We start from the raw sequence: 26,112 nt of genomic DNA, 5'->3' as shown, positions 1-26,112 counted from the left end.
GTACCATATCATGGATCGCCCGATGCATTATGTTAAATGCGATGAGATCGTTCACGATAATGAAGAGTAGTAGGATACTCTGTTCTAGGAGAGGATACCATCCTTTGGTCTCCTTAGTGAGTGCACCCTTACCCTGCTAGGCCTGGATCCCACGTACCAAAAAAAAGTTGATTAATAGCAAGCTGAAAATTTGCTAATAGGGCTTTTCATCAATTGTCATTTGTTTCGAGTTCCTGTCATATGTTATATAATATTAATATAGGGCTTTTCATTCACAGTCATTTGTTTCGAGCTTCTGTCATGTGTCACATAATATTAATATATCTACGTCATACGTTATTGGCATATACCAATGATACAAACCAAAGACATATGACGTAGATATATTAATATAATATGACACATGACAGAAGCTCGAAACAAATGACAATCGATGAAAAGCCCTATACACGGATTATACGGCATATGACAGAAGCTCGAAACAAATGACTGTGAATGAAAAGCCCTATAGCTTAACGGTGTCTAGTCAGACAAACTTTAATGTACGCAAACACTGGAAGTTTTAATTGTGGAACAGTTTAAAAATTTGGAACGTAGATTACTAAAACTCATGTGTATTTTGTCAGACAGAACATCCAATTGATTTGTTACCTTTTCATTAAACTCTCATGCAAAAAGCAGACTGATATTACTAACCAACATGATTCCTGTCATTTGACATGTTCTTCTTGTTCCACTCATTAAAATGCCCAGTTGGTGATAAACACCAGTCTGATTTTTGCATGAGAGTAATGAAATGGAAACAAATCAATTGGAAGTTCTGTCCGACAAAATACATAAAACGTATTCAAAGTCTGACGTTCCAAATTTTTAACTTATTCCACAATTAATACTTCCCCTGTTCCCATACATCAAAGTTTGTCTGACTAGACACTGTTAATCTATTAACAAATAATTTTCAGCTAGCTATTAATCAACTTTTTTTTGGTACGCATTATCCAGGTCTATGCAGTTCCCTTGTTTACTGATCCAAAACTAATGAGTATAAATAAGAACTGAGTACTTACTGTGCCTCTCCCATATTTTCATGAAGTGTCTAAGTAGTTTTATGACTGTAGTTTGTTCATTATTGTATTTTTTTTTGTTTTTATAAACGGGTACAAATATACTGCTTCTTCATTCGTTTAGCATTTGTCCAACTTCCATAATTCTATTAAATAAACGTATTAGCCAACTTATTCCTGCCTCTTCTAATGGCTTCCACATTTCCCCAGGAATATCCCGATTCCTTTATTTTTTGAAGTGCTTGAACCACTTCCTCATGGTCAGTGCGAGTTGACAGTAAAATCAAGTAGGAAGTATATATCAGCACGTCTCGCAACAAGGATGGAAAAAATACAGTATGTTTAAGATATACTATGTGAAGACAGACACATGTCTCTGACTCATTAGCTATCATCAGTACAGTATAGCCAAATTAGAATAGGTCTGCGTTAACCTTTCCTTGTTTGAAAAACTCTAAACATTGATTGTTTGAAACATTCCGCATTCCTTTCCTCAGGTAGCTGTAGCTTCCTCCTTGGATGTGTTAGTTGTTGCTCTGGAATCGTTAGGATCTTCTAACATTATTGTCACAAATTGGTTGCATTGCTCCTGTAGTGATCTTTTCCCAAGCTAGCATACACCTCTAGTAGGTATAGCGGTATAGCATACAGAAATGTAGATAAACTGATAATGTTGATTTGTAAACAAAACATCTTCACTAAATGGGTGAAAAAGCTGAATTCTTAGTGTCTGTTATCTGTATTTTGAGGTTGCAGTCATTAAGTTAAGGGGCAGAATAAAAAAACTCTGTAGACACATTAACGGACACACTTCACATGTAGTCACATCTTCTTAAGGAGTGACTTCATATGTAGTTGTGTCAGTGAATGTATTAATATCAAGCTTTCGCAAAATTTATTTGTTTCATCAAGTCTAAAATAAATTTATAATTCTTTTCTCAGTAAATACAATGAAATTAAGACAAAAAAGCATTGTATTAAAGAAGCATAAAAACTTACAACATGAGCTTAGTCCATTAAATTTTAAACATTATCACTAAACATAAAAAATATAAGATTGTTAATCTAGTAGTAATTACAATGTTTTATTTAATTTTATATCACAGTAATAGTTTTTGGCACTGAAATATCTCATAAAAACGGATTACTGGTTGTCTCGTAACTGAAGTCACTCTAGATTTAAATTATGTCTTTCTGCCACAGCATTTAAGTACATAAATAACCGATTTACAAAATTCATCTTTTCAAAATATAAACATTAAACTTAAAAACAAGCAAAAAGTTGGGTTAACATGAATTAAATGACAGTCAGGACATGACAGAACCCTAAATAACCATAGAGGTATATATTAACATAGAGGGAGCCTACCTTCCGCGCTTCCTGACGACAAGATCTCATGGACTGGTTTGCTGCATCTCTTTCTAACACATTGTATCGAAAATCTATGGTGACATTCAGTGTGAATATAGGCACGGAAGAGGAGGACAACTGTAGCAGCTTTACTATGCGTAAGAGTGAAACAGCACTAATCCAAATAACAAAGATGGTGTCGTCACTTCGCTCTGAATGATACTCTCTCTATGCTAATATATAACTCTATGTAAATAACATGATACGTAATTTTTTTGATACAGCATACCACTTTATACACTTATGTTTTGACGACTGTAATCTGATGTACGTAATTCTGAACTTAACACATGTACGTAATCACTTTACGTAAAGGATACAGCATAGCCCCCATTGGCTTCAAGTAACATTGCCTGTTCTAAGATCTCTTCCATATGTTTTACAAAAATTTGAAATCCAGATTGTACAAAACAAGGCAAAATTACAAAATACTATGTATCTTGGGTGAAAGAAAACAAAAGCAGAAAAAAAATTAAACAAATTTAATTATTTTGCTGTCAAATACGAAATTTGACTGACAGCTGCCAACTATTAACGTGAAGCAGGAATTCGACCACTTGATAACTCTAAAATTACATATACGTTAAAACTTATACCGTAAAAAAATAGCGTTTACGTGTCAAAATAACGGATGGATAGAATTTTACTTGATAACTCTCTGTTATTTCTCTATGGTAGGTACCTAACTCATTTATTTTCCAACAATCCAGTTTTTGATTGATTCACAAATCTTATAAAAATTGGTATTGATTGCATACCAACTATTTGTAATTAATATTTACCTACAATAAAATTAAATTTAATATAGGTAGGTAGATACCTATACAATAATACTCCATATTAGTTATTTTCAATAATATTTCCAATTTTTTATTCTTCTTCACCCACCGTTATATTATTAATTTCTTTATTTAGCATACCTACTCAATATTGCATTTATCCAGAACATTATTGCCTTCTATATTATAAAATTGTGTAAAACACAATGTTCGTTAATCGAATATTTTCTGTATCAAATTTTAATCCTCTAATTTTGCATTTTATTAGTTCAAACCTTTCTACAGCTGACCGAATCTTTAATTTATTATCAAAATTTTCTTGTTCTTGTAATAAACGTTTATTATTCTGGTAAGATTTCATTAAGTTAAGTATCTAGATATGCTGAATTTTGAATGAGATATATATTCGCTGGTAAAATGGAATCTGCTCGAGTTAAATAGTTAATAGGCCTGGATCCTGCATACCAAAAGAAAGTTTATTAATAGCAAGCTGAAAATTTATTATTAGCTTAACGGTGTCTAGTCGGACAAACTTTGATGTTTTAATTTAAAACAAACACTGGAACGGGAAGTTTTAATTGTTGAACAGGTTACAGGTTTCGAACGTCAGACTACAAAAACGTCTCATGTATTGTGTCGGACATAACTTCCAATTGATTTGCTACTCTTTCATTAGCATGCCAAATCAGACTGCTATTTATCACCAATATAATTCCTATCCTCTGACATGTTCTACGTGTCGGAATTATTAAAATGCCCAACATAGAGAGAGAGACATACTTTATTGATACAATGTACTAAAAGGCCATCGACCAAAGTCTTTCAGCCAACTGCCCAACATATTTTTCGGACAAAAATTTTTTCATATATTATAATATACAAAGTTTGCTATTGAATAAACTTAAAAACAACCTGCTAGTTTTCACAATCATAAACTTGTCAGGATGGCACGTTCCACAATTAAGGCTTCCCCTGTTCCAGTGTTTCTATACATCAAAGTGTGTCCAACTAGACACTGTTAAGCTATTAACAAATTTGAGCTTGCTATTAATCAACTTTTTTTTGGTATGCGGGATCCAGGCCTAGGTACGAAATTTTTAAAAGTAGATGTTTTAAAAAAAATTTAATTATACAGTTTAAACAGCTTTTTCAAAACTATTTACAATCATATTATTTGTTGTCATTTCATGGAATTAGGCATACTCCAAATTTAATATAAGTACTATGAAAAAAGAACTAGAGGGAGATATAATCTATTTTTTAATAAGATTCTTTGATCACAACCAACTAACTCTTGAGATAAACTGGGAATGCAGTAGACATCCCTTTATGATGCTCATACAGAAGCACATTTCCAAGCAATCTTACATTACAAAGTTGTTGCTGGCATCCTATAAAGGGAAAAATAATTATTTTGCATGGTTACGTTATCTTGAAGCTGTATTCGATAAAAAATTCTGAAACGAGAAAGCTCACTTTAATACTTATCCGGGCAAGACATTTTACTTCCATATAAAAGACATGGCGTTTCGGGCCTATTGAGCCCCACTTGCCCGGATAAGGGTTAAAACAGTAAAAGAAAACGCAGCAGCATAAGGTACTGTTAGTTGGGAGCACTCTGAAGACCACCATGTGTTCGTTGTTCTCTGATAATACCATCAATACAGATAGAATTATTTCTACGAGTATGGCTATGTCAAACGAAATAAGGATTGAGAGACCTTTTAGATGCTCTCAGTGAAACAAATGCAATTTTAGAGCCACAACCAAATACTAGGAACGCTAAGGAAGAAATTCCTCTTATTAAAAAAAGAATGGAGGGACAATTCTTGTTAACAAATTCTGCTTAACAATGGAGGAGGAAGATATATGAAAGGTTGTGTTACAATACATTTAGTTTTTATCAAAGCATGAAAATAAATATTATAACCACATTTGTACTACATTTATTTTCAAACAAACCAGTTTTTTATTGATTCACAAAAAATTTTTATTGATTACGATTTACAATTAACCCATTCGCAGATACGACTATATATGCATGTACTTACAAAGGGAAATTACTGTCTGCATATGAAAATGTGTCCACAAATGTGTTAATACAATATTTACAATAAAATTATATTATAGAATATTTACAATAAAATTAAACTCAATATACACATTGATATTCAAGATTAGTTATTTCCAATTTTTTGTAATTCTATATTATTTGGGTGAAAATCTTATGTCCAGAGCTCTTTGGCAAACCAAACGTATCCCCAGCAACAAATTATCTGGTTTACTTAGCATCCACATCATAAACATTAATTTTTTCCAATAGAATTATTCTGTTTTCAAATTGGTGGATATGACCAATACAATTAAATAGTTCCTGGAAATATAACAATATAATATACATGATGTTATTAATTTGTTATACAATTTTACCTGGAAAGTAGTTCTGGACATACGAAAATGTTCTCTAAATTGGATATTGAATTATGGTTTATATATATTTAATTTCATCTCATCCTTCTGGAATAATTTGAGGTAGGTACATCTGCTAAATGTATAACGGCATTTGCTAATTTCGTCCCCAAACAAAAGTTCTTCAAGAATATTATCCATTTTAGTTTAGACAGTTTCAGTTTTATTTAAAATAAAAACAAAACTGTCTAGGTTTAGGTTATAAATTATATAAACAAAGAATAAAAACATAAACAAATGGAACACAGAACACTCTCAATCGAATGTCAAACGTCAGTCGTTCACTAGTAAAAAAACTGTCAGCGTTTCAGCGCAAATTAATCGGATTGCACTCGGATTATTCTGGTGAACGCGACCAATAACGTATATACCAATAACGGACGACAGATATATTAATATTATGTGACACATGACAGAAGCTCGAAACAAATGACTGTGAATGAAAACATGAAAAGCCCTATTTAGGTATTTGGGACTCTTTACCTTTTAGTTGGTTTGGATTATTAAAAAAACAAATAAGGTAATCCACTTTAATAATATGTATAAGGAATATAAACTGTATTCATTAATACAAACATACCCTTGAAAAATTAATAAACCATTTTCAATTAATTTTTTAGTAAACATAAAATTTGGATTTCCATTAATAATATGGAAAGAAAAGAAGGAAATGAAGATACAGTAACAAATATCAAGGTTGAGAATAGTATTTTTGTCAAGCCTGAATTCATTAAGAAAGAACCTGCTCCAGTTTATCTAGATACTTATATTGAAGACCACAGACAAGCAGTTTCTGATATTAGTTTGGACCAAATTAAAACAGAATTATCAGTTGAAAGTATAACATTTGAACAGAACCAAGATGATTTAGCACAATTCCAGTATTTTAATAGTGATGTTGATAATATAAAACTAGGGCCTAGGGATAAGGGAAGTCAAAGCAGTCAACATGGTATGTATGTTTACAATACAAAGGGTTGTGTGTGTTCTAATGAACGGTCAATACGGATTGAATGGCCTCGTCCCATTCAAACAGTGAAGCGAGATTTGTGGCCAACATACAAGAGAGAGGTCCTAGAGAAACAGAGAATTTGTCAGGGACAATTTGCTACAACTACCACCAGAATTGTTAGATGTGATTTTATAAATCCCCCACTTAGAAACTGAAATTCCCTCAAATTGAAGCTCAATCCCCCAAATTTAAATTTTTGCCGCATTTTAATAAAGTAGTAATTAAATGTAGAGAACAGTAAACCAAAATTATACTACTTATCAACAGAGGGCCCTGGAAATAATTCATAGGTTCTATCATCTTCGATTATATTATGAGAGTATAATATACCTACAGTTCTATGTATATTTGCAAATTAAATTTATCATGACCCCTTAAAACCTTCCATAATGTTCCCTCCAAAAAACCCCCAACCATTTCTGCTTAGAAAAATTCCCCTAGACGCTTTCAAATTACTCGAAAATTGTGGGATAATATGCCAATCTGGCAAATCTGACGTACCTGACTAGCACTATCAATTTTTCTGTTTACGAAAGATGGCGATTATCTTCCCTCCTTCCTGACTATGCTCTCTCATCCTGGCCGCATTAAATTCGCTTCATGCCCATTCCATCAGTATTGACAGTTTGTTCTTCTGTTCACAAAGAGGGGATGGCATTAGATAAACTTTTTGCCACAGCTATTTGAAAGTTAAAGATATCATATTAAATTTTTATTTAGAATCTTTAGGAAATTGTATGCTAATATCATACAATCATCAAAGGGTTGTGGAATTATATTTAAATTTTCTTTGAAATAAGAATTTTTATTCTTTATTCACTTTAAATAGTAAATATTATTTATTCACTTTTAAGTAGTAAATATTGTTGCGCTTCTTTAGTGCCATCTCCGTGACGGAGGTCGACAATCATCATAGCTATTCGGACTTTAGAGAAGGCTGCTCTGAAATGTTAATTTGATATAAATCCGTACCATTCTATGAGGTTACGCAGCCATGATATTCTATGTTTTCTTATGCTTCTCTTTCCTTGGACCTTTCCCTGCATAATGAGTAGGAGCAAGTTGTATCTCTCTCCACGTGTAATATGTCAGAGATATTCCAATTTTCTGGTTTTGATTGTATTTAAGACTTCCATTTCTTTATTCATCTTTCTCAGACCTCTTTGTGACATGTTCTGTCAATGATATTTTCCGAATTCTTCTATACACCCACAACTTGAATGGTTCCAGTTTCTTTATTGATGCTGCATTCAAGATCCAAGCTTCCATTCCATAAAACGTCAAGAAAACGTAGCATCTATCCAAACTAACTCTTAGTGCCAACTTCAAATCTTTTGTGCAGAGCACTTTTCTCATTCTGTTAAAATTCTCTTTAGCCTTTTCTACTCGAATTTTAATTTCCTGGAATCATTTAGAGTGTAATCATTTGTAGAATTGATCATGTTCCAAGATATGCATATTGGTCTACTCGTTCGACATTGGTTATGTTTATGAAGAGATTCTTAATATTTCTGTGTGTTTTAGTTTTAGATATTCTCATAAATTTTGCCTTCTTGCTGTTCATTGATAGACCATATTCTTGGCCATACACCACTATTCTGTTCGCCAGTCTCTGAATATCTTCAATATTTTCGGCTAAAATGACACTGTCATCCATATATGTTCCATATATCTCGACCTCGGAGGTAAACTACACTATGTCGACATGGCGTTTTTTTGAATAAGTATTTTTAATCCACTTATTTTATTAGTTGGATTATGCAAATTGGTTATTTATTATCTCTAAAATATTGTCATATTGTCTTTCAACCAATTATGGGATACATCAGATTTTTATTAACATCCTAAGTGCTCTAAATTTTGTTGCAAACATATGCTAAACAAAATTTTTTGAAATGACATAGTGTAGTTTACCTCCGCTGTCCAGATATACAGGGTGGTGAATCGGAAAACGGGCCATAGGATACTCAATGTAAAATTCTAAACTGTTGAATTTCTGCTTCCCTAATTATGTTACATCAAAAGTCATGAGAAGTTATTTGTAGAGGATTGAAATCTGTATTAGAAACAGAAGTTACAATTGTTCTACGATTTAAACACATTCCAAAATTTTGAAAAATATAATGTATTTACCGCAGTAGGTATGTGTGGGCATGTTAGGCCACACGTTATTATTTAACTGACAGTGAGCACATTATTGACTGAAGAAGATATCTTTATTATTAATACTTCTCCTTAACTAAAGGTATCTTATCAACTTTATTGTGTTTTAAACAGTAATTGATAAAATAAATAAAAAAATTGACAGTTCAAATTGTTAATATAATAAATTTATTGTCAACAAATGCAACCTTTACACATTATGGTATTGCGTGTGGCCTAACTTTGGCGTATTACTCTGAAAAATGTATTATATTTTTACAAAATTTTGAATAATTATTGTTCGTAGAACAATATTAACAGTTGTTTTCAATACAGATTTCAATTCTCTACAAATAGTTTCTTATGACTTTTGATGTAAAATAATTAGAGAAGCAGGAATTCAACAGTTTAGAATTTTACATTGAGTTTCCTATGGCCCGCTTTCCAATTCACCACCCGGTATATGCTGCAAATACAGAAATCGTGAATATGGAATGGTAATTTATGTGGAGTTATAGGGGATATAAGTTCCTAGGTGACGAAGTAAAAAAGCAAATACATAAAAAATCAGTTTAACACATTCACAGACACGCTTCACATGTAGCCACGTTCTCTTATGGAGTAAGTGACTTCATATGCAGTTGTGTCCATGAATGTGTTAATTGAAGTTTTTGATACTACATATTGATTAATTAGATATCTTACAGTTTAGGCAATGGTTTAAAGAATTAAGTAATGTTCTCTTGCTTGGCAGTGGCAGTATTTAAAAACTCCTTCAATTCACACTGATATTCAGCAGTGACATTAGCAATTTGCCTCATAAAAATATGAATTCTTTCCATATATGAATTAATTTTCAAAAGTAATCACAAACCTCATTTGCCATTCTTAAACCCATCTCATCCTATTCGCCTATTCCACTCTCAATTTTGGCAATATTTGCAGTTAACATGTTTGTTGTGCATGATGCTTATCAGCGACATTGGGTGTATCTCTCCAATGTGGATGTTGCCTATGGTTGTGATGGGACAAGTGTGTACTTACATTCCAACCATTAGTATGGATTCAGCATCTGAGAAATGTACCTACTTAAGGTACTAGTACACTTTAAAAGACCAAAAATAAGCATTTTTTCAAGATTTTTTTCTCAGAACCTTTATTAAAAATGAAGGTAAAACTTTTTACATGTTAATATATAAGTCTTAGAGAATACAAAAAATATATATTTTTTCATTTATGCATGTACACTAATACTGTAGAGGGCGCCAAAGTCGGTGCCTCGAAAAAAAGTAGTTCTGATGGCAGACAGTTAATCTCAGGATTGGGATCTCTGAAACAAAAAAATCGTATGTTTTAAAAAGGAAGGTTTCTTACGTGACAATTTACAACCGTTAGTGAAAAATTCCACAAATAAAATATTTACGGAAATTTGAAACATATTTGTGAAAAAATCGCCCGTTTTTCTTCAGTTTTTCATGGTTAAAAAATATTAATTTTTTTTTGTTCAAATTGTGATAAATTGTCACGTAAGAAACCTTCCTTTTTCAAATGCCGTACGATTTTTTTGTTTTAGATATCCCAATCCTGAGATTAACTGTCCGCCATCATTTTTCGAGTCCTCGAGTTTTGCGCCCTCTACAATATTTGTGTGCGTGCATAAATGAAAAAAGATATATTTTTTGTACTCTCTAAGAGTTATAAATATATTAATATGTAAAAAGATTCTTTCTGAAAAAAAAATTCTTGAAAATAGTGATTATTTTTGGTCTTCTAAAATGTACCTAGTACCTAGTACCTTAATAAAATATATGCAGCAAATGTGTTAAAGTCTGAACTTGCACAGATTCTTTGTCATTTTCCTCAGTTAGAACAGGCCACAGTTTTTTTCAGCATGATTTCAATGCGTAGGTTTATTTTTTTATTATTTAGCGTATGGCTTAAGTACATCACAGAATATATTTAGATTTATGTATTATACAATGCATCACAAACAGATGTCCAATTTTTTTATATATTCGATTGACCCTTCGGTTGCCATTACAAAGTCTATAGGGTCGCCTGTGTATGCTCTGCGTGGGCAGTCCTGAACAATGTGACTGATCGTCTGTCTTGCAGCTCCGCAGTCACAAGAAGACGAGGGGAGTTTACCCCATCTGTAGATGGAGTCGGCGCATCTTCCACAGTTTGTTCGAATGCGATTAAGGGCTGTCCAAATCTTACGGGGACGTTCAAATTCGCCAAGTTTCCCTATGATGTCCGGTAGACTATGGTAATGCGGATCTGTCCTACTTTCTCAATCTTCTCTCCATCGGGTATTTAAGTCAAAGTTGGATTGCTGCAGCGCTTAAGCAGATTGTAGAGGGGGTAACCTGGATCGGAGACGGTTTCCAAGAATATCGGGGATGTCGTGGACTAGAAGCTGGCGACTGTCCATTATGTATTTTGTTATATTCTTTAACCAATGCATGTTCGCGGCGTAGGTTGGGTGGTGCTATATTACTAAGGGTAGGTAGCCACATTGTAGGGGTGGGCTTAATTGTGCCTGTTATCATACGCATAGCACGGTTTAGTTGGGTGTCGACCAGGTGGGTATGCCTGCTATTTAGCCACACTGGAGAACAGTATTCTGCTACCGGATATATCAAGCCAAGAGCAGAGGATCTTAATGTTGATGCTGTGGACCCCCATGTAGTGCCGCAGTGTTTCTGTATTATATTGTTGCGTGTTTTCAATTTTGCTGCTGTTTTCGTCAGGTGTTCTCTGAAGGTGAGCATTCTGTCTAGAGTAACCCCAAGGTATTTCGGGTATTTATTGTGTTTTAACAGCTTGTTATTAAAATACACTCGCAATTCTCTGTTTGCCAGCTTGTTGTTGAGATGAAAAGCTGATACTTCAGTTTTTGTAGTACTTGGCTGTAGTCTCCATTTCTTAAGGTATTCGCTGAGGATGGATAAGTCATTCGTGAGAGTGATTTCTGTAGTTTCTAAAGATTGGTGGCTTGTTGCAAGGGTCCAGTCGTCAACATATCCAAACTTCCGAGATTCGGTTTCAGGCATGTCAGCAATATAGAGGCTGAAAAGTAAAGGGGCAAGGACAGAACCCTGTGGAAGACCATTGTTAAGTTTCATCTGTCTACTCGTCTCCTTTCCCATTATAACCTGGAAGGCTCTGTTTGTCAGCATGTTGTCAATGAGGTTAATTATCTTTCTTCAGGGGATAATACGGGCCAGTTTATATATTAATCCCTGTCTCCAAACAGTATCATATGCTGCTGTTAGGTCTATAAATACTGTTGCTTTCTTTTGTTTCTTCTATAAAAGTTGTTAATGACAGCACTTGGTCCGTACAGCTTCGATGAGGGCGGAAGCCAGCTTGTTCAATGGGGACATTTTCTAGTATCCTGTGACTAATTCTGTTGAGGAGAAGCTTTTCTAATAGTTTATATACCATGCTGAGTAGAGCTATGGGGCGGTAGTTTTCTGGCTTATCGTTTGATTTGCCCGGTTTCGGAATTGCAATTATCTTTGTTCGCTTAAGTGAGAAAGGAATGTTATCTGACTGAAGTATATCATTAAAGAACATTGCAAGCCACTGTTTCGTGTATGCACCACTGTGTATCAAGAACTCTGGATGGATACCATCAAACCCAGGTGCTTTACCTGGTTTCATTTCTTTCAGCGCACGTGTGATTTCAGAAATAAGTATTCTTGCTGAATATTCGGAGTTCGTTCTCCGAATCTCTTCGGAGTTCTTCGTTCTCTTTTCACGTTGGTAGTATGTGTTCGATCGTTCGATCTCGTGGAGCTCTGGATAGAGATATTATATGAGAGGCAACCTTGTTAGAAGACATTTTAGACTCTCTGGATTCCAGCTGGTTAGCTCTTCCAATTTTCCGCAACAGGGACCATGCCTGCCGGCTTGATTTTTTGAAGGTTTTCGACAGTCTTTATCCATTTTTGGCGTCTAGCTGTATCGATGTTGTGTAAAAGCTCATCGGCTATTTCTCTGTCACCACTTTCGAGAAACTTCGTGTATAAGTCTTCACATGTTTCAGTCCATCCGGGGCACATATTCTTTGCAATACCCCCTAGGGATGGTTTTCTTGGCAGCGCTTATTACTGCACCCACAAACCTCTCATAATGTTTGCTGGTTGGAGGGACCCAGCTCAAGGTCCGGTCTAGTTGTTCAGAGAACTTCTTCCAGTTTGCTTTTCTAAGATTCCACCTGGGTCGAGGATACGATCCAATTATTGGAATTGATATTCCGATGGTGATAAGCACAGGGCGATGTTGAGTATGTGGGAAGTCTGCAAGGACACTTCTCATAGTTGTTAGTGGTCTGTCATTGGTGTCTTTTGAGACAAAACATAGGTCTGGGTTATATTCTTTTCTCCGTGCAGCTGATTTAAATGTTCCTCTGTCTTTGGTATCAAAAACTAGATATGTGTTTTGCTCTTCGGACCATTTTACTAGTGCCTCCCCATTTTCATCATTCGTGGTGTACTTCCACATTTTGTGGTGTCTGTTGAAGTCGTCGATGTATATAGTCGATGATATAGTATATAGTCGATGTAGTCGTCGATATATATATATATTCAAACATGGCGCCTCAGAAGAACGGTCGTGTTTACGACTCGGAAGTTAAGTGTTGTAAAAAGTGTTATAAAGTTGCACAAAGTGGTCTATTATGTGCGAATTGTGGAACGTTATCCCATAATGGCTGCCTGAAGCAACTAAAATCGATCAAATATATCGATGATGAGACAGTTATATGCTGTGAGGAGAGTGTGAGGTTAAGTGATCCACCAAACAAAACCTTGGATAGTGAGGCTGACGATGAGGATCCGAGACAAACTGAAATCAGGTACTTAAAGAAAATTATTAATCAGAATGAAACAATAATATCAAATCAACAAATTACGATAAATTTATTGAAGGAACAACTAGATTTATTTAAATATATGCAAATAACTGATCAGTCGCCATCTACAAAACAAAATACGAATTAAATCAACCATTCAAACAGAGACCCTAATTTTGAACAACCGAAACAGTCTAGCAGTAAAATATACCCAAAAAACGAAAACACTGCACTCGCAAAAAATGTTGCTGTAAATGAAAGTCTAGTTGTTGATAAAGAAAGGAGTTCCCCAACAAAAACTCTATTTAAAAATAGTACCAATAAAAATAAACAAGTTGTTTCCTTAATCGAAAATAATAAATAATTATCAGCTGATATTTTAAGAATACAAACGGAGGCAAAATGTTCAGATATCATTAATTTAACAAACGATGAGAATTTGATAAATACTGAGAGTAAAAATTCGGTTCCAGTTCCAAATAAAAATGGGCAAGAATGGAAAACTGTTAGGTATAAAAGAAGGAATGGACCTATTGTTACTGGCAATAATGAAAACTCTGAAATCAGTGGTGGAAAATTTAGTCATCGTCATGTTACTAGGGTAAACCAGCATACAACGGCAGATAATCTTAAGAAGATGTTAGAAAAACACTTTCCAGAAGTGATATGTACGTCCTTAACGGCTAAGCATCCCAACATATATTCATCCTTTAAAGTTTCAATTTTTGAACAACATTTTGGTTTAGCGATGGACCCAAAACTATGGCCCGTAGGCTCTTATGTAAGCAGGTTTTTTATGAAGCGTCCAACACATACTCAAATAAAATGAAGGATGAAGAAACGACCGTTAACTCTCCATCAAATTTTCAAAATAACCTAATTCAACAAGGCACGGTAAGCATGTTTCATGTCAATTTACAGTGTATATCAAATAAAGTCGATATGATCAATGCTTTTCTTGCGGATACAAAGTTCTATGACGTCATATGTTTTTCAGAGCACTGGCAAACTGAAGAAAATCTAAAATTAATTAACATCTCTGGCTTTTCACTAGCTAACTTTTTCTGTAGGGTTGAAAAGAAGCAAGGTGGAGTTGCAATTTATGTAAAAGAAAATCTTATGTATTCTTCTCTTAATCTAAATGAATATAACTTAGAGCAAACTTCAGAGTTTTGTGCAATTTATATACCTTCAATGAGAACCAATGTTTTAACTGTATACAGATCAGGTAATGGTGACTGTGACTTGTTCTTGGTGAATTTTGAGAATGTTATAGCATTCTTACTTAACAAAGCAGACAAACTGATTATACTTGGAGATTTTAATATAAATTTTAAAATTAAAGCTGACTCTTCTTATGATATTCAAAATCTGTTAATTTTTTTTGGTCTTGAAATAACGATAAACGATTATACTAGAATCACATCTCAGTCCAGTAGTTGCATCGATAACATTATGACAAACTTTTCTGAAAATATCTACAGGGTGGGCGTATTTGAACCTTGTTTCTCTGACCATCGCGCAAAATTTATATCTATTGATTCTGATCTTAAAGTTGTTGACACTAATCAATCACTTCAACGGTCTGTTACTTCTTCTGGTTTGCAGAAGCTTAAATATGCACTAGCTAGTACAAAGATGGACTTTTTCTATGACACCAATAACGATCCCGATGTCTTGATGTTCTTTTTAACTGAAACTTATAACAACTTAATATTAAAGTTTTTTCCATTAAAAAAAGTACGACAAACTGCTAAAATAACACCCGTGCAATGGTTTAATGACGAATTAAGGTCTTACAGATCTAATCTTTCTCTCATTAAACACATTGCAGATGTCACTAAGGATCCCGATATTTTCAAACTATATAAACAACAAAAATATGAATATAATCGGCAGTTACAAAATGCTAAAAAGTCGGCTTACTCTAGTTTTATTACTAACTCCAATAATAAACCTAGAGACTGCTGGAAAATATTAAACTTCGAAAGAGGCAATACAAGATCCAGTTCGGTACAACCAGATCTATCTCCAGACGAAATAAATCAATTTTTTATTACAATCGCAGAGAATATAATTACATCCCTTCCCACTATTAATAACGATATCCTCTTCAGTTACAGAAATTATCCTTCCCCGAGTAAGTCCTTTTGTTTCCGACCCGTTGTGGAAGATGAGATCTCTCAAATAATTAAATCTCTTAATAATTTCAATTGTAAGGACGTTCACGAAATTAATAGCAAAATTTTAAAAGAAACTTACCAAATAGTTTTAACACCTTTCACTCATCTTATTAACTTAATTTTATCAACTGGAGTATTTCCAGGAGCACTAAAGTACTCAAAGGTACTACCTATATATAAAAAAGGTGATTCCTCGAAAGCTGACAATTACAGACCCATAAGCATTGTTTCTACATTCGGGAAAGTGATTGAAAAGGTGATCAAACAACAATTATATTCTTATTTTGAGTCTAAAAGTTATTTTAGCAACTCGCAATATGGATTCAGAAGTGCTCGTTCTACTACAAGCGCGGTATATAATATTGTGAGCGAGGTGACTGAGGGGCTTGAACGTGGCGATCGCATAGCAATTTCTCTCTGCGATTTGTCGAAGGCTTTTGACTGCGTTTCACATGACATTTTGCTCCACAAATTAAACTATTATGGAATCGGAGGTATCCCTCTTAAGCTTATCTCTTCGTACCTATGTGGTAGACACCAGGCTGTAGTGTCTAAAGGTTATCTCTCCGATTTTCGACCCGTAAAACATGGAGTCCCACAAGGTTCGGTCTTGGGACCTCTTTTATTCATTATATATGTCAACGATTTGCCTCATTTCATATCTCCGTACAAATCAGTACAATTTGCGGATGATACGACATACATAATATCAGGTAATAAAAATGAGAATTTAAAAATGGCTTACGAGGAAGTCTCTGATAAATCTAGCACATGGTTTGCTGCGAACAAACTAAAACTCAATACTGAAAAAACGCAGGACTTGATTATATCTGCAAGTGGTTTACATGGCGATCCAGATGACAAAGACACTGCTAAACTATTAGGAATAACCATAGACAATCGATTGAACTGGTCGGCTCATATTTCACAAGTAAAGGGGAAGCTGTCTAGTTCATTGTTTCTTATTCGTCAACTAGCAAGGGTTGTCAACTTTGAGACATTGAAAGTGACATATTTTTCTTTATTTCACTCACACCTAAGCTATGGATTAATCTTATGGGGCAATTCAACAAATGCTCTTCAAATTTTCAGGATGCAAAAGAAAGCTATCCAGATTTTAGCAGGGGTTAGTTATCTGGAACATTGCCGACCTCTCTTCATCAAATTAAAAATTATGCCGCTACCTAATCTGTTGATATATCAAGTTCTGACTGAAATTCACAGAAAAAGGTCCCATTTAACAAAACAGTCTGATGTTCACGTTCACAATACGCGAAACTCCCACTATTTACGAACAAATCGCTCTAGATTGCGTCTTTCAGATAAAAATTGTCTTAATTATAACTACTACAATATTTTACCAAAAGATATTAAACAGCTAAACTGTAACAGTTTCAAAAAAGTCATAAAAAGGTATCTGTTGAAACATTGCTTTTATTGCTCGGAAGAATATATCATTTTTAATAATTGCAGAACATCTACTGAAATGCTTACCGTAACACAAAATATTTTTTGTTAATCTATATTCTTGTTTGTGATACATATTTATAAGTTGTGTTTTATATTTCTGTTTTATATACCTTGTAATTTTTATATTCCTTGTAATTTTGACTTGCTACAAACAAATTTTTTTGTAAAGTAGTTAAATAAATCTATCTATCTATCTATCTATCTATCTATCTATCTATCTATCTATCTATCTATCTATATATCTATCTATCTAGCAGGATGTGGATGAGTCTTTAGCACTTCTGGTTTCCATGTAGTGGCTGGAGGTTTGTATATGTTAACTACGGTAATATCTCCAATCTTGGTGACTACTTCATGTATATTATTTTCATTGGAAGCAGAAAGCAGGAAACCATTTTCTATATTGCAGCGAATGTAGGTTGCGACGCCGTAATGTTTATCACAGGTGGCTCCCAGTAACTCGTAGCCAGGTATTTTCCCCCTTAAATCAAGCTGGACTTTGTCTTCAGTATGGGTCTCTTGTATGGCAACCAGGTCAATGTCGTTGTCGTGTAGGATTTTTTGCAACACTTGGCATTTTGCCTTGCTTATGCCCTCGATGTTAAGGTGACAGACTCGGATACACGGTCCGAGATCTCTAGTCACTTGGTTCTGAGAAGAACCATTATTTGTTCCCATCGTATGTTTACGTACCGATAAGATTTCTGTTTGTGATCTGTGATGTTGGCAGGATTTTGCGCAGATGCGTAGGTATGGCGTCAGTTCTTGGAATAATTCTTTTATGTTTATTATTCCATTCATTCCATAACATTCCATATTATTCAGTATCATTTTGAAGGTTCTTCTAATGTAATAGAGCTTAAAGGTCTGGATTATTTCTTGGTTGTCCATAGGTTGAATACAAAACCTACGTCAAACTAGGCGTAGTTGTAGTAAGGTTTTTTTATTATTGCTGACTCATTGACAAAGGATACCGAATGGTTTTTATTTTGATGTAAGCATGTACCAATAGATCAATTTGATCCACGAATAAAGAAATCTTAAGCCGCAAATATAGGAATTGGGTTGCTTTTTTCAATCTGCGAATAGTGAAAACACTAAAGAAGAAAGCGTGAATAACTAGCTTTTACTGTATCAATTTAATAAAAGCCAAACCAAGTTCAGTTATTACCAACACCAAGTGTAGTTGATTCTCTGACAAGGCAGACCTATCAGTTTTGCAAATTGCAAAATAAGTGTTTTTCGAAGCTTTTTCAATCGTAACTTGGCTTCTACGCATGCAAATCAGCTTTACAAAGTCGCTATTCTATTTTCTCTAGTCTAAAGTCTTGTATCCATCTTGTGTCGGAGTCTAGTTTGGAGAGAACATAGTCTATAGCTATGGTAAAAAGAAACGGAGAAAGCATGCATCCCTGTCTGACTCCGGTGAGTACGTCAAATTCCTCACTGTTGATCCCATTGTGTGTCACGCTGCATTTCGCCTCAGTGTACAGTGACTTTATAGTGGAAATTATTTTTTGCCGGATATTCCTTAGTTCTAAAATTTTCAGTATAGCAGCATGAGATAAGCTGTCAAAGGCACGTTTGAAATCAACAAAAACCATGTATAGAGGTGTGTTCCATTCAACCGATTGTTCCATTATTACCCTCACAATATTAATGTGGTCTATGCAGGAGGATTCTGGTGTAAAGCATACTTCGAGTGTACTTAAACACAATATGTATACAGAACTCGACACACTACACTCTTTTATATTCCTTTTCATAGGACTGAGTATGCTCGTCATTTTCCTTTGTCGAGAATGCTCAGCTTTTGCAATGACATGCTTCTGGATCCATTCTGTCCAAACATTAATATCTTTAAAAGGCAACTTAGAAGTTTAATGATTTAAATACATGATATTTTTCACCTTCTGTGATTTGGTATACTGTATTATTTTACAAATTTTATTGTTTAATTGTCTTATATTCGTTAATTTTTTGATGTTTTTTGTACATGATCTTTACTTTTACTATTTTTTGGTTTGTAAATGGTTCTACCTTTAAAATAAATAAATAAAAATAAAGCCTGCTTGATTAGCTCAAAATTCAACCTTGTTTGTTAATCTTTTAAGTATGATGGTCATGAAAATTTTATTTATGGCGGTAAGCAAGGTTATCCCTGTTTAATTTTTGCACAGTGTGAGGCTCCTCTCCTGCTGGAATGCGGTTTGTTTCCCACACCCTCGGATTATGTGGAGCAAAAATTCAGCAGTTAGATGCGGATCAGTTTAAGTATTTCGGCAGCAATAATATCGATTCCCGGGAACCTCTTATTTCTCAGATATTTGATAGCTGTTATTATCTCCGTTTTGGAAGGGGCCTCGCATATGCAAGTCTATTTCTTGTGGGTTTCGACAATTTCATCTGCGTTATCCCTGTGCATGGCTAGCATCTCCTGAAAATGCTGTTTCTATCTCTCTACTTGATCATCTGTTGTAGTAAGTAATTCGACTGTCTTGGATCTTACAATATTCGAACAGTTGGGCCTATTTTTTGTTAGTCTAGTAATTTGGTATAGCTCTCTAGTTATGTTGTATTGTGCAGCTGTTTCTGCTTGTTTTGCCAGCTCTTCAGCCCACCTTCTTTTGTCTCTTCTTGCATTTCTTATGACTGATTTATTTATTGTTTTATATTCTTGTTATCGGTTCGCCCTTCTTTCTACAGTTCTTGATTGTAAGATAACTTGTTTCTGTTGTTTTATTACCTCTATAAGATTCCAAGTTTCATCTGATAACCATTCCTTTCTATCTTTCTCTTTTTTTACCCAGTTTATCTTCAGCTATTTCTGTCAAAACATCTGCCAAATCTTCCCAGCGAGTTACTTCACGTTCTCTTGTTTTTTTGTTGACGTTCCTCCCTAAACTTATGTCTTCTTGGGGCCGATTTTAATTTGTCTAGATTGTATGTAGGTCTGTTGGTGTTTCGCGTGATTTTGATTTTTGCCATCTTGATTTTAATGGTACCAATTACGAGATGATGGTCACTTGCTATGTAGCTCCTCTTTTATTACATACATCAAGAAGAGATGATCTCAATCTTTTTGATATGACGATGTGGTCTATTTGATTTTCTCTTGTATGACCAGGTGCAGTTCATGTTACCTTGTGAATATTTTTATGTGGGAAGATGGTTCCACCAATAACTAAACTATGATTGAATTAAAAATTTGTAAAGCGCTCTTCGTTTTCATTCATCACTCCCAGGCCATGTTTGCCCATTACGGTTTTTAAGTTAATATTGTCTTCTCCAACTTTAGCGTTCATATCGCCCATCACTATTAGTCTCGCTATTAGTATATCGCCTAGCAGATTAGCATAGCAGTGAATTACTGTTATCTTACGGTATCTGGTATAAAATCTTGCAGTCATAATTCTATCATTATTGGGTTTAAATGAAATGAAGCTTTTTTGGCTTGTTCGCTGAGTAGAAAACCCACCCCGCTCTTGTGACTTCCATTTTATTTACCACTGTATAGGTAATAGGAGTTCTCCAGTTTGTGTATGGTGTTCACCATTGCCCAACCATCTACTTCTGATAGACCAACAAAGTTTAATTCATATCTATGCATTTTTAGATAGCTTCAAAACTGAAATTAAAGAGGAGCTCAATAGAGAAAGTACCCGTGATACATTTGATGACTCAGACTTAAATGAATACTCGTTAAAAATTGATGTAGAAGAAGAAAAGAAACTTATGCCATATGGAGAAGAACAAACAAACGAAAAACGTAAGTATACGAGGTCTGGCTATTAAATAACGAGACTGCTTATAAAAAAGAGTTTTATTTTAAAAATTATTCTACAATCGAATGCTCTCCTTCAATATATTCCCCTTCCCTCGCCACACACCGTCCCATTCGTTTTTTCCATTGGTCAAAGCAATGCTGGAAGTCTTCTTTTGTTAGAGCTTTCAGGAGCTCCGCCGTTTTTCGCTTCACCTCTTTCATCGACTCGAACCGGATTCCTTTTAAGGCAGACTTGATCTTCGGAAACAGGAAAAAGTCACAGGGTGCTACATCAGGCGAATACGGCTCTTCATGTAACCTCTCAAGAAAATCTGAGCCGATCTGTTGACGGACGAGCTTTTGGTCAGGGGTCAAATTTTTTGGGACCAACTTCGCACAGACTTTCTTCATGTTCAATTCGTCATGTAAAATTTTTCTGACAGTTTCTTTATCGGCGTTTACAGTCTCAGCAATCATCCTAATGCTCATACGACGATCTCCGCGCACAATTTCTTTTATTTTGGTCACTGTTTGCGGAGTTGAAACAGAGACAGGTCGACCTGGACGTTGGTCATCTTCGGCGCTCTCTAGGCCTTCAGAAAACCGTTTATACCATTCGAAAACACGCGCACGAGATAGAGAATTCTCACCATAGGCCTCTTTAAACAATTTATAGCACTCGGTCGGATTTTTTTTTTTTAATTTAACGAGAAATTTCAAATTAATCCGTTGCTCATGTTTTTCGTCACACATTGTTATCGGCACGAGAAAAAAACACGTTCTTTTCTAACCTCTACAGAACAAATACTACTACAGCGACAAAAACGTGTTTTCGTACTGGAAGAGTAGACACTTCCAGCTATCCAATGCTGCATTCGTTTCCCAGTCTTCCCCTCTAGGACGCCTTCTGCGCGCGCTGTCTCGTTATTTAATAGCCAGACCTCGTATATCAAGAATTCATATACGATTCTTCTTAGGCCCTTCTTTCATTTATTTCTAATACATTTAGATAGATAGATTTAAAGAGGTGTGGCCTATTTCACTGCGTTCTTTTCAGATCTATTGTGGTCCTCTAGTCCTAGATAACATTCTCTAGCCTGAACCTTTTTAAAAAGTCTAATATCTTATAGACTGAACCTTCTATGTAACTATTTGCAAGTGGATTTTCTTCTCCTAATGCAAAGAACCACACATTTGTCAGACTGTCACATTGATATAGAATGTGCTCTGCTGTTTCTTCTTCCAGGTGACAGAATTTGTACAGGTCACCATCTGACAATCCCATCAGCTTCAAGTGCCTCTTCAGCTTACAGTGCCCTGTTAGCAGACCTACTACGGCTTTGACTTTTTTTCTATCTTTGCTTATTAGGTCTACCGTAAATTTTGGCGAATGTTCTGCAATGAACTGTTTTGCCTATCTTTGTCCTGGTTAATTCCTCCACCATTCCAAAGATTTTTGAGCTACTCACTTTCTTATAGCCGTTCTTGTTCCTGCCTTTGCAATGCCTCAGACGGATTTCGGTCCAAAGAATGGCATTGATGAGCCTTGTTTGGCTATTTCATCTGCTTTTTCATTGCCTTATGACTCTCGTGCCCCAGTACCCAGGCTACGGTAACCTTGCTACGGTCTCCGTAACGATTGCTATATCGTCAGAGTATCCTAGGCAGTAAAAAGCCTCTGTGATTTTTAAGAAGATCATCTACCAAGGTTGCCCAAAGTAGAGGTGACCGAACTCTTCCTTGTGGACAGCCTCCTCTTGCTTTGATGGTTGCTTTACCCAGACTGAATATTACTATCCTATTCTCCAGGGATGCCCTTATCCATCTACATATTACCACAGGTGCGCCTCGTTTACTCATAGCCCCTATCAAAGAGCTGGTAGTAACATTATTAAATGAGCTATGAATTAAATCAATATCTAAAAAAGCGGCCATTGCTATTTCTTTGTCCTCCATTGACTTTGAGATAAACCTATTTAGATCATCCAACGCAGATTAGTATGCATATTGACGATTGTTTAGAGGATTATCTTTTAGCACCGTCTCTAATGTCTCTATCAAGAAGCCTTTCCAGCGTTTTTAATAGAAAAGGAGATAGGCTTATTGGTCTATGACTTTGGTATGTCATATTTTCGGTATGACCCCCCATGCTTTGAGGAGCTTGCATAGGAGTGGTATAAATACCTCTAATCCCATCTTCAACAGTATCGGATATATGCCATCTGTCCCTGGAGATTTATATGGCCGAAATTTATTTATAGCCCACTTAATTTGGCTTGTTCTTGTGATTGCTGTTTCCCAACCTACAGACCCTGGCCTAGTCAGCCTTTGGTCTATGTTGGTTTGCCTATCATTATACCATTTAGAATTGTTGAGCCCGGAAAGTTCGTGTTTATCAGTTCTCTAAGACTTTCCTCCTTCGTGTCCGTAAATTTACCATTAGCTTTCTTTAGGAAACCTACTTCTTTAGTTGTAGCATCATATTTTGTCAGGAATTTATGGATTCCAGAACAGGGACATCTGTAATCTCCTTGTAAAGCTCTCTCGTTATATAGCGTTATATAGCGTCGTATAGCGTTAGCTTATACCTGTAGGCATTCCAATCTTGGTTACTTTTGGCTTTGTTAAATAGGCTTCGGACTTCTGACCTCATCCTCTCTAAACCGTTGTTCCACCAGACTGTATTACTGAACTTATTTTCCTTTTTTTTTTCTGGACAGTTTTCCTGGTAAGCCGCCCTAATAACTTCGCTTACTGTTTCTGCCGCCTAAACTGTACCCTCTGCACCTTTAAACAAGGCCATACTTTCCCCAAGATTTTTACTAAGGGACTCCCTATATCCCGCCCAGTTTGTATCTCTAGGATTTCTGTATTTAATTTCTGATGGAAATATAGGTCATATAAAGTCAATCCTCACACATTACTACAAACGGGTGCAATACTTCCAGCGCGTTTGCTCACATAGAAGCGAATCTCTAGGGAAACCGCTGCGCTATGCTCTATGCTCACTGCTTTACTATAAACTCAGCTTTATGCTTTTTTAGATAACTTCAAAAATGAAATTAAAGAGGGGCCCAACAGGGAAAGTACCCGTGATACATTTGATGATTCAGACTTAAATGAATACTCGTTAAAAATTGAAATAGAAGAAGAAAAGAAACTTATGCCATATGGAGAAGAACGAACAAACGAAAAAGGTAAGTATATAACAAGAATTCAAATATTATATGATTCTTCTTAGACCCTTCTTTCATTTCTTTCTAATACATGTACTAGACAGTGATAAACAATAGGGAACTTGCATAAATTTTTAAATTCGAAAAAAATGTTATAAATCACAGCAGAACATAATTTAAAACATGTATCAAAGATAAAAAAGTTTTGCTTGTCTTTCGTTTGGCCCCTAAAGACGATTAAAAATTCAAATTAAAACAGGTGGCTCAAAACGCGTCGTGACGTCACTTGGTTTTACGTTTACATTTTTCCAATAAAGTAAACAGAATTTTAAATTAGACGTTATAAACGTCAGTAGAAAATACATTTATGTGACGTTACAAGTGTTTTTGATCGTTTGAACTATTCATAGAAAATTTGTAGTTTTACAAAATTGTTTTATTTTCAATAGTAAACCTTCGTTCCTTTCCTTCAAGAACAGTATAAAACTCCAATTTTAACAAACTGGTATATATTATTACAATGACATACGATAAATGTCATTAGAATATAAATATTTTTGACTTATTCCACGACGATGAGCTGGCCAAATACCCAAGTAGGTGGAGGCCAATAGACTAAAGAAGGAGAAGAAGAATATACCTAAATATAAGGTTGTGTCTAGGTATACGCTAACGTGTACGCAAATAAAAAAGTTAGAGTGCCAGTGATTTTTTATTTGTTTATTGTTTGTTTTTAAATTAACTATGGAGTGTGGACAATTATTTTGTTCTTTTAATGAGTTTAAGAACATTTTAAAACAGTACGAAAACGATAAGAGACTATAAATTAATATATATTTTTTTAGTTATAAATGAAATAGTATTACCGTCCAAGGTTAAAATAAAAGGAAGACCTAAAGCTTTCACAATAATAATTAACTTGTTCTGAAGCTATTATCTTTGTGGCATTTTTGTAATCAACTATTCTAAATGAGAACCAAGCCACAATTTAACTAAAAAATTGATTTTATTAACGTTTCGACGTCTAAACCGGATGTCGTTGTCAAAATACAAAATATTATTAAATTAAACAAAAATGTTGTTGCATAGTAAAAAATTTTTTCCAATAATTTATTTAATCTGACTAATTTTTGTATTTTGACAATGACATCCGATTTGGACGTCGAAACGTTAATAAAATAATTTTTTTAGTTAAATTGTGGCTTATTTTGTATTTAGAATAGTTGATTATAATAATTCACTTACGTATAAATATTATTTTGAACAATATTTTGTACCTACATATCATGTCAACTAAATACATATATGTAATTATTTTGCTAACCTAAATATATACTTTTATATACAGTGCGGTGGAATAAGTGTTGCCCCCCCCTATTAACTTGTTTATTTTAAGAATATAAGCAAAACGCTCGGGCAGGTCGATTTTTAAACTAACCATAGTATATTATAGCATCAACGTTTCGAACTTTACGCGATACTCTTCAGGTGACAGGCATAACTTTGATTTTTTTAAATGGGAAAGTACATCATGTGACACCTCATTTAAAAGCTCTTAAAATACTGATTTCAAAAATGTATAATACTTTAATCCTGTTTGAGAGCGTAGGCGCAAAATTTCGGTCGAATTCTTTCTAAATGCATTTTATTCGAATCCTGAAAAAGCTAATAAATATTTTTGAAAAATTTAAACGCAGAATGAAATATTACAGTATTCTCGATGGTCCAAAGTCCCTGAGAACTCCTATAATGTTTATTTTAATAAGTCACAGTGCAGTG

The 26,112-nt window shown here is 34.6% G+C and overlaps 1 protein-coding gene and 1 long non-coding RNA gene across 7 annotated transcripts in view; one reads left to right on the top strand and one right to left on the bottom strand.

Annotated features, from left to right (window-relative positions):
- The first annotated feature begins 2,618 nt into the window (after positions 1–2,618).
- LOC126889643 (zinc finger protein 883-like) overlaps positions 2,619–26,112 on the top strand; it is a 90,555-nt gene continuing 67,061 nt past the window's right edge. For 3 of the 6 annotated variants that reach the window (XM_050658146.1, XM_050658143.1, XM_050658148.1), the window contains exons 1-4: positions 6,115–6,243; positions 6,344–6,675; positions 21,008–21,160; positions 24,202–24,354. In XM_050658146.1, the coding sequence (XP_050514103.1) occupies positions 6,375–6,675; positions 21,008–21,160; positions 24,202–24,354 (607 nt within the window). In that variant the 5' untranslated portion in view covers positions 6,115–6,243; positions 6,344–6,374. Of the gene's footprint in view, positions 3,150–6,114; positions 6,244–6,343; positions 6,676–21,007; positions 21,161–24,201; positions 24,355–26,112 lie in introns of those variants that run through there. The other 3 variants (XM_050658144.1, XM_050658147.1, XM_050658145.1) reach the window with 3 other exon arrangements.
- On the bottom strand, positions 5,185–5,988 carry LOC126889644 (uncharacterized). The gene is made up of 2 exons (XR_007700114.1): positions 5,685–5,988; positions 5,185–5,628 (listed from the first exon to the last, which is right to left on the bottom strand). It is a non-coding gene; the product is annotated as an uncharacterized LOC126889644 (long non-coding RNA).

Source organism: Diabrotica virgifera, chromosome 8, assembly GCF_917563875.1.
Source record: "Diabrotica virgifera virgifera chromosome 8, PGI_DIABVI_V3a".
In the NCBI taxonomy this organism is placed as follows: Eukaryota; Metazoa; Arthropoda; class Insecta; order Coleoptera; family Chrysomelidae; genus Diabrotica; species Diabrotica virgifera.
Note: the sequence above shows the minus strand (reverse complement) of the source record. Positions and strands in the feature narration are given on the sequence as shown.